General features: G+C 36.6%; 1 protein-coding gene across 12 annotated transcripts in view; it reads left to right on the top strand.

Moving 5' to 3' along the window:
• Positions 1–20354, top strand: part of PDE4D (phosphodiesterase 4D) — a 1287470-nt gene that overhangs the window by 1070348 nt on the left and 196768 nt on the right. For all 12 annotated transcript variants that reach the window (XM_045565991.1, XM_045565990.1, XM_045565992.1 and 9 more), the window contains one exon: positions 8649–8840. In XM_045565991.1, the coding sequence (XP_045421947.1) occupies positions 8649–8840 (192 nt within the window). The remainder of the gene's footprint in view (positions 1–8648; positions 8841–20354) is intronic.

Below are 20354 nucleotides of genomic sequence, written 5' to 3'. Positions count from 1 at the left end.
GAGAAAAAAGGAATGAAGAAAAAAATTAACTGAAATTAATTTACCTTTAAAAAAAATAGAGTGGCCCGTTTCTACTTTCAGCCATCCCATTGCTTGTCTTATCCTTTCCTGCTCTGTAATTACCCCAGCTAAAGCTCGGAGCCCCTCACTGGCCTGTTCCCTTCCCAGTTCTAGGAGGGAGGGATGCTAGCAGCTGCACAGTTACCGGTTTTTGTAAGATTTGAAAAAGTAAGAATTTTTTGTATTATTTTTCTCAAAGCAGACTCTCAAAATTGTATAACATTCATGTGCCACAAAACCTAGATCTTGCCCCTGATTGCATGGCTGATTGATTGGTGTTCAAACGGGGATATTCAAAATAACCCCCATTAAAATGCCTGCTAAGGGCTTTTCAAGATTATTTTTTAAATGAACTAATCAATCTCATTAATTGATAGGACTCTTTCTTTAAACAAGTGACCAATTCCTAGCCAAATTAAAAAAAATTATAATGAAGTTCATTTGAAGTAGAACCACACAGATAACCATGGTACCACAGTACATGATATGATAACCAAGATATAGTAAGTAGCGCCACATCTAAAGATATTCATGCAGTCACAATACAAATATTTATTGAGCAACTAATTAAAAAATGTGTGAGGCACTACTGTAAGTGCTGTGGATACATTAATGACCAAAGTAGATAAAAATCTCTGTGCACTTATGGGGCTAACATTCTAATGGGGAGAGTAAGATGATAAAATAAGTAAAAAGTGAAGTCTATCAGAGGCTGTTGGATGCTGTGGAGAAAAAGTAAATGTAAGGAAAGTTAAAAAAATAAAAGCCAGGAAATTAGGGATGTTGATTTTGAATAGGGCAGCATGGAAATATCTCGCCATGAAGGTGACATTGAACTGATATCTGGAGAAAGAATATTCCAGGCAGAGAGAAGTACAAATGCAAAGGCCCTGAGGAGAGAGCATTCATGTGTGTTTAAAGAACAGCAAAGGACTAAAATGCTGAAGCAGAGTGAGCAAGAGGAAGAGATGTAAGTACAAGATGAGACCAGAGAGGCACCAGGTCCCAAATCAGGGAAGGCCTTAAGCTATTGTGAAGACATAGTATTTACTCTAAATAAAACAGAATGCCACTAGGGGATGGTCAGCAGGGACTTGCAAGGGTTAGGGTTAGGGTGAGGGTCTGATTTACATTTTAGCAGGATCACTCTGTCTGCAGTACAAGGAATAAATGCCTGTGGGTAGGGAGAGAAGGAGGCATACTATTAAAATATCAGCGTTCCAATGTGGGCTTATTAAAGCAATTATAGTTGCTCTATATCATAGGAAAAATAAATAAATACAGAAACACTTGTTAACAAGACACTGTTCCTCTTTGGGTTTTAGCTTAATGAAGCCCAGATTTGAGGAAGACTATATTGTGGAAATATAACACCTTAGAAGTGATCTCAGAAAGCACCAGGTTGGTAGTGACTGGCTATGGACAGCACAAGAAAAGTTCATCTGAGTTAAACCTGAGTTAATCTTTGTGGAGTTGCATCTGACTCTCAGGTCCAGCCTGGCCTGGAGAGTAATTGGGTTCTTGGGAATTGGGGGGTATTGAGTTTTCTTTGCTGTGCAGAAGCTTTTTATTTTGTTGTAGTCTCACTTGCCTATTTTTGCTTTTGTTGCCTGTGCTTGTCCATAGATGGGAAGACTTATTATTGTTAAAATGTCCATACTGCCCAAAGCTATCTACAGATTCAATGCAATTCTCATAAAAATCCAATGGCATTTTTAACTAAAATAGAAAAGCTAAAATTCATAAGGAACCACAAAGGACCTTGAATAGCCAAAACAATCTTGAAAAAGAACAAAGCTGGAGGCCTCACACTTCCTAACTTCAAAACATATTACTAAATTATATTAATCAAAACAGTGTAATACTGACATAAAGACATATAGATCAATGGACCAGAATAGAGAGAGACCCTAGAAATAAACCCACACATAAATGGTTAACTGATATTGACAAGGGCGCCAAGAATACACAATGGAGAAAGGAAAATTTCTTCAACAAATGGTGCTGGGAAAACCAGCAAAATAATAAAATTGAACCTTTATCTTACAACATACTCAAAAATCAGCTCAACAGACTTAAATGTAAGACATGAACCTGTAAAACTCTTAGAAGAAAATGTAGGGGGAAAGCTTTATGGCATTGGTCTTAGCAATAATTTGAGGTATTTTCTTAAGTAAAGTTTCAGTTAAAATTTTTTTTTCTTAAAAATAATCACTAAAAAGTTATCTATAACCTCAAATAAAATAATTCTTGATTGGGGCTTTGTGGTTGTTTTCGTCAGCTCAGACTGCATAAAATAACCATAGATTGGGTGGCTTAAACAGAAATTTATTTTCTCACAGTTCTGGATGCTGGGAAGTCCAAGATGCAGTTCCTACTTTTGCAGATGGCTGCCTTCTCACCCTGTCCTCACAGGGCACAGAGAGAGCACTCTGGTATCTCTTTCTCTTCTTATAAGGACACAAACCCTATCGGATTAGGGCCCCAACCTTATGTCTTCATTTAACCCTTATCACCTCCTCACAGGTCCTTTGTCCAAATACAGTCACATTGGGGGTTAGGGGTTCAACATGTGAATTTTGGGGTAAACAGCATTCAGTCTATAACACTAGTCTAATAAACATTTTTCAGGAAGATTAGCCTTTACCATATCATTCCATTAAAAATCTACTAAGCAAGTCAAGCTTACCCCTTCTCATTTCCAGTCCAGACATCAAGCTCAAACTATCATTTTCATCTTGAATTTCTTAATTGCCCAATGTTACCTGGGAGTGTCGCTGACAAGCCAGAAACAAATGCTGTATATTTCTAGACATCCCCTGATACATTACTAATAAATAAGCCTGTACCCTTCACCTTTGTGCCAGGCTTTTGTTTATAAAAAACCATCTGTGAAAACAAAGGGCAAAATGTTCCTGTTCTTAAATATCTGTCCTCTGTGCAAATATATGTGTTATGCAAGCTAACATGTGTAGTATTTAACTGTGTAATCTAGTAAAGGAGCTAAACATCATGTCCTCTCCAGGTATCCTATTTAAATGTGATAGGCAGCTTTATGACTGGGAAAGAATGCCATGTGCGCATATCACTGTAAAATGCTATTTTCTACAGCCTCATCTCTATAGATAATCAGAGGAAGTAAATGTTAAAATGGTGAATTTTGAGAATCCGTATTTTCTTTGCTCCAGAAAAGCTATTTGACCTACGGGGAACTTCTGAATGGGGAAATATCACTGGAATTAATTACAAACAAGTTTTATAACCTTGTGAGATAGATAACAGTGGGTAAAACATTTAATATTATAAAGAGACAAAAAAAAACCATTTGTATCTAATCATCTAGTTCTAGTTACTCTTCCTTTAAGCTCAAAGGCAAGCCTCTCCCCCCACCCCCGCCCTGTGGCAAAGCATCGAAATGGATTCTGTTGTACAGCCAGCAGCATGGGCTGCACTATACATGGGAGAGTTGGGCGCTGGAAAATAAACAGCAATGTAAGTGTGACCTGAGGTCTCCACGCTACACCCTGTGCCTGGAGACTGACGTCTAAAGACTGTTTCTGCTCATTATATTCGGCTGGGGCCCCACCTAGGTGGTTGGGACGTCTAAGCCTTCCACGTTTCCTAGCAGGAAATTGTTCTTTCTCCTCAGTGAGGAATATCTAGAGAAAGATCAATAGTCTCCGCCCTCTCCCCAGATGTTATCACCCTGGAATTGTGGAGTGGGGTGGAGACGGACAAGCAGCTGAAGCTGTGAGAGCAATCTGGCTCCAGCATTTGCCACCTCATTGATTGCCAGGGCTGATTCAGTGATTGTCCCTCATCTCCCTCTCTCATCTCTCCCTTTGGGTTCTGCCCATGCCAATGACATAGATGGCAGATCCCCCTGCAAGATAAAGAGTAATATAAGTGAAAACAATAGCTGCTAACTAATGGAAAGGTACTAGCTGCCAGGCAATGTGGTAAATGCTTTCCAAACATTTTCTCTTCTAATCCTTATAATGGCCCTAGAGCTGGGTACTGTAATTATCCTTGTCAGGAACTGAAAGCCTAGAAAGGTCCAGTAACTTGCCCAAGAGCATGCAACTGGAAAGGAGCAGAACCAAAATTTAAAGTTTAACCTGTGTTTTCTAACTCCCAAATAATTGTCTTAACAGGAACATTTTTGGTAGATCTATATTGTCAACACGCTGTTATTCTCAATGCATAGCAGAAGGGGCAGCTCGCAGATGCCCCTGGCATGAGTGGAGGCTCCCAGTGTTACCTAGCAGCATTCAGCAGGGTCTTTCCTGTGGGAGCTCTTCGTAGATGCTTTGGTAATGGGGACCGCTGTTGACAGGGGATCCTAGCAGCTGATCCACTGGGCCTCTGCTGTGTCTTGCCTGCTTCAGGCTTCATAGGGGGCCAGTGCTGAGTATAAGGTCCCGAGGGCTAGGCTAGATGAGGGAGGGGAGCTATTTACCCAGGACAGTGGCAGGACCCTGGCTCAGGGGAGAACCCACATCGTGGTCAAGAAGAGAAAATATTTAAAACAGGGAACAGGGAAGCAGAGTCCAGGATCAGGCCAAAAAGATGAGAAATGATCCTGAGAAGACAAATATTTACAAGGTCACTAGACAGGAAGTATGGGTGCAGTCAAGTATGGGAGCTGGGTGGAAGGTGGGTTGGGACTGCACTATCACACATGATTCCACTGAAATGGACAGCGTGGAGAGCTGGGAGCAGTGTGTTTATTGGTCAGTTTGTCTGATATCTGTTTGCCTTTTGTGGGGGGTTGGTGCCATAGGAAGGGCTGGGCCTGCAGAGGGCATGGCCCTGACTAGTGCCAGCCACACACGGCCTTCTGAATGCAGCAGGCCAGCTGGTGGTTACTCATACGGCTCCCCCATGAGGGAATGTATACAGCTGCATTATTGCTCCTCCACACCTGCCTTTTGGTAAAAGCAACATGTACGTGCTTGAATTGTATTAAGGGACGCAAACATGTGGAACAATGGAGCATCTCACTTAGTTCCATTCACTAAGCCTCTTCACAGACCCACTGATCCTCCCTTAAATCCAAATGAAATCTCAAACTCTGTGAAGAAACCCGCCACATGGGTTATAGCAGAGACTCTATTACATCCCTACTGTGTTGTGTTCAAAATTAGAAAAATCAGGGAATTTGGCAAATTCCAAAATCTTGGGTTATATGAAAACCTAGTCCCAGAATTAGCCTTCACATATATGAGCTATAAGTTAATCAGATTGTTACTTTCAAAGAGTTAAGACTTGAAGATCCATCCGGGTGAGGAAGCTAAAAGGTGTTCTTGTACTTTTTTAATGATTAGTAGGAAACCTTAAAAGAGACATAAACAGTGTCCATTCTCCTGTGCTTTAGAAACAGACAGCTTGAGCTTAAAACCCATTTATGAGCTGTGTGGCCTCGAACATGTTATTAAACACAGAGGCACTTCTCCATGCCTCAGTTTCCTCATGCTCAAATGGAAATGCAGTGCTTACTTTAAAAGGTTATTGCGAGGATTCAATGAGATAATACATATAGAGCACAGTGTCCGGCCCATGGAAAGTGCTGTAAAAGTTGTATTATTATCATCATCATTATCATTATTGTAACCATCATCATACTTGGCTATGTTTATTCCCCTCAATTCTTTAATTACTTTCCAAAGCTTGTGCTACTCTTATGCTTGGGCTCCATCTAATTGGCAGTGAGCTATAAATAGTCTAATTCTCAGTTGACTTACTACCCACCAAGTGAAACGTACTGCCTTTTTAAATCCAAAACTAACCTCTCCAAAGGCAAGCTCCCTAGTTCTAATATTTGAAAGATTTAATGAATAAGCCTTTTTGGGGGAGGAGGGTTTCCTTTTAGTTTATTTTTTTTCTTTGTTGCTTTCTACTCTGTTTTCTGCTTTTTATTTACTAATAGTTGCAAAAACAATATGTTTATTTTAACAAATCAAACAATCTGAAAGTATACATACAAGTGAAATGTAATAGCCTTGCCCATCTCACTCTCCTGGGATTTCAGTGTTAAAAGTTGGTGTGTGCCCTTTCACATATTTCTTTTTAACAAGCTTCTGCTGATACCCCTTGGCCTAGCTTTCCATAAACACATCCAGCTCTCCCTGTTAGGTTGAACCATACAAAATTGTTATGTTTATAGGTCCCCACTATTCTTTAATATCAACCCTCAAATGGAGCCTGACATTAAATTTCCTGTTTTATTTCTTGGGTTTGCTTTTGCTGGTTCACTTTTGATGGACACCCTCCATCCCCACCCCAAATCTATTCTGCCTGGACATGCCATGCAGAGAAGTGCTATGTTTAACATATCTGTATTTAATCAAGTGCTAATCTAAGGACATAGGAGAAAATGTAAAAGTTTGTTCATTGAATTTTTCATAGTGCAAAGTCTCTTTTTCCATAAGGTCATTCATCAATCTGGTATTTGCTAATGCGTCAGACTAGAGATTCTCAGTAATATTACTTTTTCTTGATAATGAATTTTAATTATAGGAGCATTTAATAGAATGGAAATCAGTTATGCAAATGATCTCATACCCTAGGTCCACTTCCCAAAACAAACTGTATTCTGAGAAAACTTGTGTTACCAAAAATTAGAGTGATTCCCCAGATTACTAATGACACTCATGTTACTTTGCCACAACACGATAAGTAATCAGTGAATTGTTATGGAAATTCAATTAAATCTTCTTGAGTTTTTTAATAAGTAAAAGTCTAATAAAACATCTGTAATCATTTTTAGATCCCTATTCTTAATGTCTGTACAGCTAGTACTGTTATTACTTAGATTAATATTATTTTATCAATATTTGTAATTACTTCCTATAGATTGTGAAATTTTCTTTTTTGGATGATATTTAAGAGGTTGTTTTCATGAGTCTTTAAGAAGTAGACAATACAGGCCTTTAAGGTTACTTAAAATAGATTTTCCTGTTAGGCATGAATTTACCCATCCCTTCCAGCCCCCCTCACCTACTTGTTTTCCAATGAATATTATTTCCATATGTGCACATAAGTGTTGATCAATTAGTTCCAATTTAATGGTGAGTACATGTGGTGTTTGTTTTTCCAGTCTCGTGATACTTCACTTAGAAGAATGGTCTCCAGTTCCATTCAGGTTAATACAAGGGGTATTAGTTCATTTTTTTGTGGCTGAGTAGTACTCCGTGGTGTACATATACCACATTTTATTCATCCACTCATGTATTGATGGGCACTTGGGCTGTTTCCACATCTTTGCAACAATACCCAATGGGTACAAATGCACACTAGCAGGGGGATGGCACACTTACAACCCTGACTCAAATGGTACAAAAGCAATTTATGTAACCAAAATATTTGTACTGCCATAATATTCTGAAATAAAAATAAAATAAAATAAACACTGCTAAATATTTTAAAAAAAAGATTTTCCTTGTTTAAAAAAACAATCTCCATCTAGTGGACAAATTTTTATATTACATCATCCAGGGAAAAATAGCAAAGGCCCTGAAATACACCCTATCAAGCATTTTCTGACTTATTAATAAATGTTTTGGTTTTAATAGGTAATATTATATCAAAAAATGTTAAAAGTTTTAAGATATTTAGCAATATTTGTTCCCAAACGTATAGTGGAGGGTCTCTGTAAGTTAAGACTGACTGAGTTAATTTGGAAAAATTATAATAAAAAATACAAATTACTATTTTGAAATTCAGTATTTACTCAGTTGACCTGAGGAAAACTAAGTCAGGGAGGTTGGGTAGTTAGGAGAACAGAAGGTTAGATGGGGATAGCCTGTGACAAGGAGGTGGTGGTTCAGGGAGGGCAGTGTGAATACCGAGGGAAGAGGATCGTGAGCTGAGGCTGGGAAGACAATTAATTGTATTATAATTGAGCACAGATGGTTAAGCCTTTCAGTCTAGCCAAGAAATCTGGACTTCATCCTGAGCACAATAGTGAGTTACTGAAGAACTGTAAACTGAAGAATGACGTAGTAGGATTTGATTTTAAGAAGAATCATACTTGGTACAGGGTAGAAAATGGATTCAAGAGACTAATATAAAGGCTGTTATAATAATGGTTGGAGTTGATGAGTTGGTGGTGGGGATGGAGGGAAGTGGATACACCAGAAATTAGTGATTGAATAGGTGTACTGGGGAAGGTAGGAGACACCCAGGCTTAGAGGACTGATGCATAGGCACATAAGGAGCACTTGTTGAATTGAACTCAAATATTTAGTGAATTACTATGTATTTGTTATTTCCCAAAAAGGAATTCTGCATTTAGAAGACTGTTTTTTGCAAAATGGTTCCTTTTTAAGTGATGTTGAGTTTAAAAATACCTATGTCTTGTATCTGGTCAGTTAACCACAGTATTGAAAAGCTCAGGAAAAGAATGTGAAGTATGTTTTTTTTACTTTTGTCTATTTCAGTATTATTATTTTTTAACAGTAGGAATCATCTGTAAATTTGATTCCTGCTAATTCCACTGTCAATTCCTAAACAGAAGCTAAACCCTTTGCTAAAACATCCACAGGCAAATGTTCACAGCAACATAATTCCTTCTCCTTCATTTTCAGTTTCGACGTGGACAATGGAACATCTGTGGGACGAAGTCCCTTGGATCCCATGACCAGCCCAGGATCTGGGCTAATTCTCCAAGCAAATTTTGTCCACAGTCAACGCCGGGAGTCCTTCCTGTATCGATCCGACAGCGATTATGACCTCTCTCCAAAGTCTATGTCCCGGAACTCCTCCATTGCTAGTGATATGTAAGTATAAAGGTGGGCAAAAAGAAGAGGGAGCTCCTGTGGAAAATCAAGTAAATTTAAATCTAGAGTTGATAATGTAATAAAACCAATGATTTTTGTTCAACTGCATCATTCTTCTCTAATATATAAAAAATAATAAAATTATACGAGCAATACAAAATGATTGGTAGATTTAACTTGACTATACTGTCACTCTTGAAAAGAAATATTTATTTTCCCAGAAAATACATTGCCTTGGAAAAGTGAGAATTTAATTTTTAATTCAAAATAACACTTAAATCGTTAGTTTAGATTTATGTAGGACCTGAGTTTTAGCTACCCAGCCACATGGATATTTTCTAATATTTTGAAAAGCTTTAAACTCACTTTGAAAATCCCTGTGATATTAGAGTGGATAGCATTTTGAACATATTTCAATTGATGCATCTAAAAGTGTTAACATTGGTTTGCCAGATCATTTGAGAAATCTTTGTGGGGTTTTGTCCAAATTAAAACAGTTTTTAAATATGAATCACTAGAGGCAAACACAGAAAACATTAGACAGACCTGAATATCATTTAAGACATGACAGAGTTTGGAAAATAATTAAAACTGACAAGCAGGTTTGCACATCATAGACCAGCATTAGCTTATTTTGTCAGTGCATTCCATTCTCATGTTTACTGTGGTGTTCCTGTTCTTTTTATGTTCAGGAGGCTTCTAGATAGGTCCTTCCTCTCACTCAATACCAACACTGTCATTTGTGGCAACTCTGCCTCTGCATAGAATTGTCTTCCACTTTCCTCCTTTGGCTCTATACATTTGTCCAATAACATTCACCACCTCTCATGAGACTACCTCAAAACCTCATAAGAGGTTGCAATTCATCTTATAGGAATTTGGTAGAAGGATGCAGAAAATACCAGGCTAAGGGAACATTTGCTAAAGGTGAGGCATGGAAAATCATGACTCAATTAAAGAATGACAATCTGCTCGGTGTGAATTGCAAAACATGGCAAGAGAGAAAGGAGATTTACATACAGTCTATGGGACCCAAGAGACACAGAGGTTTTTAGCTGGGGGTTGGCATGATTACATTCTTGTTTTTATTGCATTCTGATTACTGTGTTGTTGAATAATTGCATAATGAAGTGACTATGGGGAAGTGGTTCGTGTCCAAATTCACAGAAAGAAAGCAGGCTAAATATGATGATGATCTAGATCAAGGAAGTGGCTGCAGAAGGAAGAGGTTGGTTGAGGGGCAAGAGGCTAACAATGTTGTGTTTGTGTGTGTATGTGTGTGTATTTGTGGAGGGTACAGCCAGTGGGGAAGGAGAATCAAAGAGAATGTTAACATTTTGACCCTGAATGAGTAAATAAATGGTGATATTAACAAGAGGAACAAAGAACAGGAGTAGACAACACAAGGGCAGATATTAGGTAATGAATTTGACTTTTACACAATGAGGCTGGGGAAACGAGACAACAGTTAAGATGCAAGGACAGAGAGCAGAAATAACAGTCCAGAGGACCTGGAGAAATTAGAAGAACCAATTACCTTTTATAATTACTACATCTTTGAGTGGCAACTGAGTGGAGCCTTTTATTCAGGTAATAGGATTAGGATCCTCATAGGTTGAGGAGTGAATTGAAAGCAGAGATATGAGCAAGTGAACACATCTCTTTAGAAGGTTGATGAGTAAAGTGGGGAGAGCGAGCTCAGGCTGCTTGAGGGAGAATTAAGTTCAAGGGGGAGAGGTTTTTTGAATTCAGGATGCTTGAGCTGAGGGAAGGCTCCAAAAGATAGAATGAGACTAAAAACTCAAAGAAAAAAAGGGTTAAAGATGAATCTGTAGTTGCAAAAATATGATCATGAGCTCAAGTAAAGAGACTATCCTTGGAAAAGTAGTAAAGAAAAGTATTGTATTCTTTAGAAAGAACAAAGAAGAACGAACTAAGTGAAAAAGGGAAATATAAATTTGGAGATGGAAGGGTAAGATGTTTGAGAATTGAGGGTACTAATCCCTACTTTTTCATTAAAGTAGAAAGTATAGTCATCAATAACCAAAAGAGACAGGGATGGGGCAGCTTGAGAAGAACGGGGAAGGCTTAAAAAAGCCACTATGCAGATCAAAACAGGGAATAGACTAGAGGTGAGTAGAATACTGAACAGCCCCATGGAGAATGACAAATACTGTTGAATGAGTGAAGGACCAAGTTAAAAGTCATCCAGTCCAACTTCATCAAAGGTGAAACAACTTTGGTTTAGATAGAGACAAGGGAAAAATTCACAATGAGTTAGTAGATTCTATTTATATAGTTATGTGTTCTATTTTTTAATTGTAGTAAATTGATTGTAGGGTACCAGTGTATAGATTGTTTCTTTCATACCCTCTACTCAAGTTATTAAATACTAAATATACACATGTATTTTATGAAAAGCCTACATTTCATATTAAAATGGTACTTTTTATTTCCAAAGCAAACTTACAAGGATGACCTCAGTTTGCTCTGTACCTCAAGAGTTTATCTGATTAGACTCACATAGGAATGATGAGATCAATCAGACCATGATGTAGAAAAATATATTGTAGAAAAATTATATGTTGACATGTTTAGCTTTTCCATTCCTCCTGGGTATTTACATTGGAGCAATAAGGTTTTCCCTTGACACTGACTAACTCCTGGAAGGCATTCTTTCTACCAGAGAGATTAAACCACTGTGGGAAGAAAGGTAAATAGAATAAATAATTCCTCTTTCAATATTCAATCTGGGCCTGGCGCGGTGGCTCATGCCTGTAATCTTAGCACTCTGGGAGGCCAAGGAGGGAGGATCAATCAAGGTCAGGAGTTTGAGACCAGCCTGAGCAAGAGTGAGACCCCATCTCTACTAAAAATAGAAAGAAATTATATGGACAGCTAAAAATATATATATAGAAAAATTAGCTGGGGATGGTGGCGCATGCCTGTAGTTCCAGTTACTCGGGAGGCTGAGGCAGAAGGATCGCTTGAGCCCAGGAGTCTGAGGTTGCTGTGAGCTTGATGCCATGGCACTCTAGCCCGGACAACAGAGGGAGACTCTGTCTCAAAAAAAAAAAAAGTTTAAAAAAAAAATATTCAATCTGATCCTACACATATCTTCTACTGTAAAGGATTATGCCTACTCTTCCTTTGACTTCTCATGTGGCCACATGTAAACCTCAATTTTCTTACCTTACCTAGTTCATGATAATGCTATGAGGATTGTCCAATGTCTATAATTTAACTGTGCTTTATAGGAAATGACATTACTGCATATTTTAATCACTTGATGATTTTATACTTATTGTTCTAGTTAAGCTTTCCTACTGAGAAAATCCCTTAGAAATTTCAAATACAAACAGTACTAAATGAAAGTTTGTAATTATCTATTTGAATGAACTGTTCTAAAAAACTTTTAAATGCTCTTTAAGTAGAATATAATTGTTTAATATCTTTGGAAACTGAAAAGGAGAATAACCACTTCTTAGTAGATAGGATGTCATCATCTTATCTTCTATAAATACATACCAGTGAAATAGCTGAGGCACAAGAAGAAAATAAGACCAATAATGGTAGCAATAACAGCACACATTATGTGTGTATATCACCCTTATTTTTCCAAGTATTTTTCCACCAACTATGTCATTTTATACTTTCACAGTCTTTTTGATAGGGACTATTATGCCAATTTACAGATTATGGACCCAAGATCCAGTGAACATTATTTTGACAATGCCATTGTAAACAAAGTGCTGTGCACTACTGCAGCAAAAAGTGCTGAAAAACAGAAGTACTTGTTGAACAAACCCATTAGACCAAATCAATTACTTAGCACATGAAAAGTTGGTTAAGAATAAAATAAGAAAAAATCTCAGACAAGTAACACAGCAAAAATGCAACCAACTCTTAGAAAATATATACAAGTCTGTAAGACTAGGCTAAACTCAGACCCTAAAAAATTGGCTTTTATAAGGCAGAAAAGAAGTTCCTGCCAGCTTCTGTCAGAGACCATCACACAGTTTGTTAAATATAGATGAAATAGTATCAACTTAATTCTTAAGAAAAATAAGAAAGAGAAAATGTTAAATATTAACATGAGTACAGTAAATATTAATAAATACATGAAAAATAAATTTGAAATACAATTAATAGTAAAATAAATTTTTATAATAGTAGAAACAGATAACAGAAGGCTGCCCAAGTGATGTCATGAAGAAAATTACAGAATAAACATAATTACATTTTTATCTCTTAATCTTTTTAGCTTTTGAATAAGTTACTTCTGTTATTGCCAATCATCGAATAATATAGTCTGTGTATCTGGAAACACACAAAAATGTGAAACATTGCAAAGATTAAGAGGACAATTAGCAGTGATAAGAAAAATAGAATTTAGTCATAAAACTATGAATTTATTGAATATAGGCTACTCGTCAAACCACTTAGGTTTTTAGAAAAATATGATAACCAACCCTCGCTTTCCCAGCCTCTGTTGAATGAACACTAACGTACAGACTCCAAAGATGATCCAAGCAGCTCTTTACTCATATTGACATACTTTCCTCCTACATACAGAATATGTGGTAGGAGGAATGTGTGCAGAAGGGGCAATGAGGAGCAGTGAGTACACTCAATATATCATAAAAAGCTGGAGCACACCTGTCCCCAAGGTCACTTGTCCCCATGCACCATACAGACTTTTAGGACCTTATTGATCAGGCCTTTGAAGTGCCCCTTGGGGACGTTCTCTCAGCTAGTGGACAATATCCCTCACACCCATCTCAAACTGCTACCCTTTCTTTAGCAGTTAGCAATCCCTCACCACCTCCTGGGCCTCTAACATGGGTTTTCAGTCATAGCCATTCCTCCCCACTTCTTTTGCCTGTGTAAAAGCATGATATTGCATCGAGTCCTGACCTTGAAAAAGGAAGAAGGATTGCCCGTATGTCTATTCCTATCTTTTATTACAGGCTACGTTATTCTTCCTTGGTCTTACTAGGCTATCTCCAAAAGTATAATAAAAAGGCATGTTGCATTACAAAGGTTCTAGTTCTCACTAGAACTACATGAAAAGTTTGTAGCCCCTTCCTAGCTAGATTGTAGGTTTCAAAATCATATCGATTTGCCATTTGAAAGCTTTCTTCCTTGAACTAAACACAGAAAGGCACCATAGCCAAGTCATCCTTTCCCCAATTCCTGGGTGTTCCCAACTGAGGGGTTGTCCTCATCCCTCACTCTGTGGTGTAGGGGTGATGGGACTGGGGCCGGGATTCAGAAAATGTGTTGCAGAGGCAACAGAGGGCACTCCCATGGGTGCAAGGGTATTTTAAATTTTCAAGAGAAATGCAAAAATATCTGTCAGCCACCTGGAAAAATAATAGCTTGAAATAGTTCCCAGTTTCTAATTTAGATCATGACATTCCTCTCTGTGCATCACATATTTGCAAAACTAAGTTTTCAGTAGTTGCAGGATAAAAAGCGAGTACTGAACAAAAATCAATGTGCAACAAGGGAGGCAGTGTCCAATCTCATTCCAAAGTGAGAACTTACGTAGTGCTCAACAGTTGCTAAATCATTAGGACAAAAGCTTATTAAATTATATGGACCTAACTACTTAATAATTGGAACTATTAGTTATTTCTTTTGGCAGATGGGGTGTTATAAAAAAATATTGAGATGTTAGGGGCATCAAAAACTGAGAAAGTCTAAGAACCTCTGTATTAGGGTATTTATTCGTGTCCTAAGGATTGGAGGTAAATCAGATATCTGTGTGATGAGAAATTTTGTTAAGAGAAAGAAAAATAACTCAATAGGTAGGTCCAAAGCCACGAATTTCTGGTGTGCTCTAGAGTATTTATCTTGTTTTTAATTCTATTAGGACTCCACGTAGCCACAATCTTCTATTATTGCCAAAAGTGCTATTATTTTGGGAATGATCTATATAGATCAGGCTTTTTCTTTGGTTCATGTGAGCTGACCACTGTTACTATTATTATTGTGGGGTATTGATGCAGACATTAACACTAACTATAAAATCCCAAGAAGTTCATTGGCAGAATATTCTAAGATCATCAGCTACCAGAATACCTTTTTGCTACCTTTTTTATTCAAATATCTGTTTATTTGCCCTTTATTCAGTCACTGAAGTAATTTTATTTCTGACTCAAAAAACCAGGAGTTCAATTAATGCTAAAATAATACTTATAAATTAGTTAAACATGTTTCTTCAATCCTTGAATTAGGTAGTTTAAAATACTAGCTGAATATACATTTTATATTTCTAATCTCATACTTTAAAAAAAATCATGAAGAAGGAAATCTGATGTGCTGACATTTTGAATGATGGTGTTTTTGATGCCGCAGGGTAAAAATAGTCAATTTTAATGAATTACTATATGTCAGCGTGTCTGGGTTTCATTGTGCTGAGCTCCAACCTTTTAAAATAACAAACTCATTGAATTATATATAGTAATATCTTGTGGTTATCCCTGCCAAAGTAATAGATATATACTGAAGTCTGAAGAGATATGGAGGGATAAATATTAGTCATAAAAAGTTGTTAAAGCTGAGGGCAAAAGAAATGAAGACTGACCAAACATACCAATAATTCTCTGTTTCAATGACAAGGCTACTGCAAATTCTAACTCCAGGACTTTGCCCTAATATTTAGCACAGAATTTTCTTTTCTTAATCTCCTTCATGCTCACTATGTTTATCAGTGTTTGGACTCACTTTTAATTGTGTAAAAAAAAAAAAAAATCCTAAAAATATAGTCACCTGAGTCTTCTTCAACTCCTGTACATAAGAGAAATAGACAGTGTGAAGGGGAATTATTTAAACTTGTAAATATTTTATTATGCAATTATGCCTTTACCTCAGACTTAATGCCTTCTGAAGGGTAACATCTACTTTTTTAAAAATCTGGGGAGAAGCAGTTTAATAATAAAAGCAGCTATCCCACAGTCCCCTGAGACATCAGATTCCTGTTAAAGAGTAAACTCGAATGGGCCTTGGTCAGGGAAGAGCTGGCCTATTTTTCAGCATATCCCAAAAGAACACAATCTCTAAGAGCAATTTGTGAGTAAACTCAACTAACTAAGTAAAATAAGAAAATTTTGAAGACCATCTTGACAGAAAAAAGCTAGTCCAGTAACCTGGATAGTGCTGTCAGTGCAGTGTGGCCCTACGTGAAGGAACTGCCGTGGAAAATTATTGACTCTTCCTGCCCCTTGAAATTTGAAGAGGCAGATGGCCACCAAAAGGGATTCTGCTTCAATCACTTGTGGATATTGTGCCTGGTGGCTCTCACCTGCTTTCCTGTCTCAACCCTGTTCCCTCTATGTATTAAAGAAGACTAAAATCAAAACCATGGTCCCATGTATTATAAATATAAATTTTCTAAAGTTTTAGTCTTGATAGTTTAGGAGATGGTGGCAGGCTGGGCTTTGAAAGCATTCATTTTTGTCTTTGTATTCTTTTTTTTAATCCTAGATAGAAAAGGAAACTTCTCCAGCCAACATTGAGATTCCATTATAAATACTTGTTTTCACTTACACATCAGTCACTTTAAATAATTTTTTTTTTTTGCTTGTCTTAGCTCCTTACTGAATTGTTTTCAGTATCTCCTGAACCATATAAGGAAAAATAATGCTGGAACATTTATGTGATGTGCTTCTTGAGATAAGGTGTACTAGGGAGTATTACTAAATCATTCTTTCTAAACCCCTGCAATATGAATCATTTAAAGATGTGCTATTACAAATATATAGAGAGAAAGCCTCAACCAGAAAGTCAGGAGTATCAGACACTGGGCTTTGCTCTTAGATTCATGGCACTTCATGGCGTGGTTCAGGTCAGGTTCGCTGTAGAAACATCCCCAGGTTTGTTATAACCACCAAAGCCAGTTTTGTTTGTGTGGCTGGTTACTTTTTGTTTGTGTGTTTGTGGCTAGTGGGTAGCATATTGAACAGCACAGAGAGAAAATATTATAGAATATTCTATTGCAGAAATAGAATACTGTAGAAATGTTCTATTGGGGAGTACTGTTCTAGAGTCTAGAATATTTACTTCCATGTGGCTTCAGAATAGTCTGAATCCATTTGAGCATACAGAAAATAGCACAATAGAAACAAAACAGTATTTTAAAGCCTGGGTTCAAATCCAGCAAAATGTACAATTCCATGCCTTGGGATTTTATGACCCAATAATATTTCAAAATGACCTGGGAGACTGCCCTAGGTTTACAACTCCTTATTTTGTCAGGAGAAGTACATTAAAAATAAAATTCCCATTAATATATATGCAATCATTTTATTTTTAAAAGGCATTTTCATTTCAATGAAAAAGAGAGAGCATAATCGCAGAATAAAAGAGAGTTTTCCAAAGGAATACATACAACTTTTTAAAACCTCACTCCCTGGTCCATGTCTGCTTTCACTTTGACAAAGACCCATGAGCATTCTGCTGAACAAGCGTCAGATCTTAGACTGGCATTTGGAAACCACTGAACTCTGGCACTTGCCAAGGGCTTGACTGCCGATGAGTTACTTAAGTTCTCAGAGCCTAGTTCCTTATCTTAGACTGGGAATTCGAGCGTGCATTTAATGCAGAGTCGCCAGAATTAAATACAGTGCGTTGTAGAACACCATGTCTGGCACAAAGTAGGCATGCATAAAACATATCGTTCTCCTCTCTATTTGATCAAAGGCTTCCTTTTAATCTACTGAATCTTTTCACCACATGCAGACCTTTAAAATTGTCGTGCTAGCTACCCATAAATCTTTCCCCTAGTAACACATTCTGGAGAAAAACCAAGAGGGCAGGGCCAGGGCCACTGACGTTAAGAATGGGCTTGTCAAATATTACAAGATAGACTATGAAAGAAGAGCCTGTTCCTAGAACACAAAGTAAGGGCACCTGTGGACGCCAGTCTATGTACTCAGCCCTTTCTGCCTGTCTGCTTCCACTCCGTGGAAGTCAGACTCTCGGCCTAGTTTTAATTTGTGACATTAGCACTCCTGGAAAAATTGCTCCGTTTTATTGGTATTTATCAAACAAAATAACTTATCTGCTTAGTGAATGTGTCTACACACCTGTGCTACACACTTGTTAAATTACTGAAATTGGAATTTTTTTGATATATCATTTTTGAGCCCAGATTGTTGTGCCATCATATAACTAATAAGTTTGAAGGCATTTTTTGGCATGTATTTTCTCTAATGAAGCCTAAGTTTTTCTCTTAGGATGATTAAAGAGATCCCATTTCAGACTTGGTAATTCTTTCCTTGTGTTGCCTAAATTCCAGCTCAAGGCCGAGCTCGTTTTGTTTTGTAAATCATTGGTAAAGTGTTGTTGTTTTGGTTTTGTTGTTTGATTTTATTTTGATTTTATTTTTGCATTTATGTGTAACTCTTCTATTTGTTGTTGTTAGCATATCATCTTCATGAGATGTAAAATGTACCAAAGAATATGCAACTACATTGGATATTTGTACTCTGACTTTTTTTAAAAGAATTATATTGAAAGCCTACTTAAGAAATAAAAAATAATGATAACAGTATAGAGGCTCCCAGTGCTAAAAACAAGCTATCAAATCACTTTGCTGGACATCAGTGAGAGATTTCAGGGTAGATGAACCCTCAAGTCTATTAGGAATTTACAATTTGAGGGCAAAGAACAGATAAAAAGTACAGAAGACAGGCTGTTTCCTCATTAAGTTAAGAATTTAAATGGCCAGGTGAGCACTCATTCACATGTATTTATAGAATAGGCTTGTCTGTTAAAATTGTGGGAAGGACTAAAATTTCTTCTTTTTGTGCTAGTACAGAATATAAACACCAATGTGCTCATTAAACAGGAGTAGTAAACATTTCGACTTGATGACTGATAACTATATTTAGCATTATCAAAAAATGCCCAGCAAAGCTGCATATACAGAATCACACACATGTGGCTTGGAGTTTCACAGTGAAAAATTTCAATTTGGAAGATATTACCTCACACATAATACTACACAGTTTTAATTTTACTCTTATGTTAATTTACATTTTCTTTGATTCTCAGAAAAAGGTTGCTGGACACTCTTGCCAAATTGAAAGTTTTGGTGGTTGTGATTTTTCTTACAAGATTTTGTATTGAATGGATTACTTTAATCCTAAATGGCAATAGCTTCAAAGAGGAAAATTGCATTCATTGTGACTGAAGTTGGCTTTGTTATATTAGGAACTTCATCCCCTGGGGTTTCATAAATAGAGGTAGTGCTTAATTTGTTTTGACTTACAATGGAGCTAGTTCCAAATTAAAACTTCAAGCAATACAGAGGATCACTATACTCAGGTAAATCTATTATAATACCAATGAAGCACAATTGTCACGTGTTTTTTGTTTTGTTTTATTTTATTTTAGAGGTACATAAATTACTAGAAGTTTATCAAAAATTATAATGCCTCCTTCATAAGTAATTTAAAATCATTCATTATGTTCTTAAATGTGGCATTTATAATTTGTCAGAGTGAACTTTTTGGGGGGGAAAACAAATCATCTCTTTTAAATAATATCTATGGAAAATATAATTTAATTTTGTAAAATAGTCTTGGTAGTCAAATTTTCCAGAATACTTTTGTTGTCTGAACCTATAATTCTATGATTTTAATTTAAAAGGGTGGTAACATAAAATATTCAACTTTCCCATGAGTTCCCCTTGAAGCCCAATTTCTCGTGTATTATTTTAACATTTAGTTTTGCTTACAAGTGTTTCATTAAAATAGGCATGTTTCCTTTAATAAGTAGCTTTTAAAAGAATGAATGATTAATACATAAACTAAAATGAAGCTAAGTAACTCATACAATTATTTCAAAAAAATGTATTTTAAAATAGAGTTAGTGCTTACATTTTAATACACTTGGGTTCATATTTACTTCAGAAACTTCCTGAACATAGACTGGAATCATCAAAATGTTTTTAAAGAATAAAGGCATGTGAAATTTTTCATTATTCATTAATGTTTAATGCTAAAAGTAGGCTATAAAATTGAATATACAGTATGATTCCAATTCTGTAAGAAATCATGTATTCCATTAAAGTCATGCACCATATAACACACATGTGCTCACATACATACATCCAGAAGGAAAATATTATCAATAGTTACCTTTGGGTGGTTCTTTAAGCTTTCCTTTATTTCCAAGAGTTTCTACAATACATATAACTTTGCAAAGATCAAGTAGATTGTGTTATATATGTATTTGCTTGTTGTACATGTCTATACTCTATGAAGATAGGAATAGAAAATGGTGAGTAGAAATGGCTGCTCTTGTAGCTAATTCTTTGGGTGTTCTTGGTTGTTGTCAAATAGCATAGTCTTCTAGAAACATTTTTATGGGCATATTAAAAATGAGGACATACTGTTTCTCTATAATCCTAAAAGAGGTGAATCCAGGGTGAATTGATAAGTGGATGATAGTTTTGAGTCTGAGAGAAGAAAGACCCTAGAATTTCAAAATACCAATTATCTG

Source organism: Lemur catta, chromosome 12 (genome assembly GCF_020740605.2).
Source record: "Lemur catta isolate mLemCat1 chromosome 12, mLemCat1.pri, whole genome shotgun sequence".
In the NCBI taxonomy this organism is placed as follows: Eukaryota; Metazoa; Chordata; class Mammalia; order Primates; family Lemuridae; genus Lemur; species Lemur catta.
Note: the sequence above shows the minus strand (reverse complement) of the source record. Positions and strands in the feature narration are given on the sequence as shown.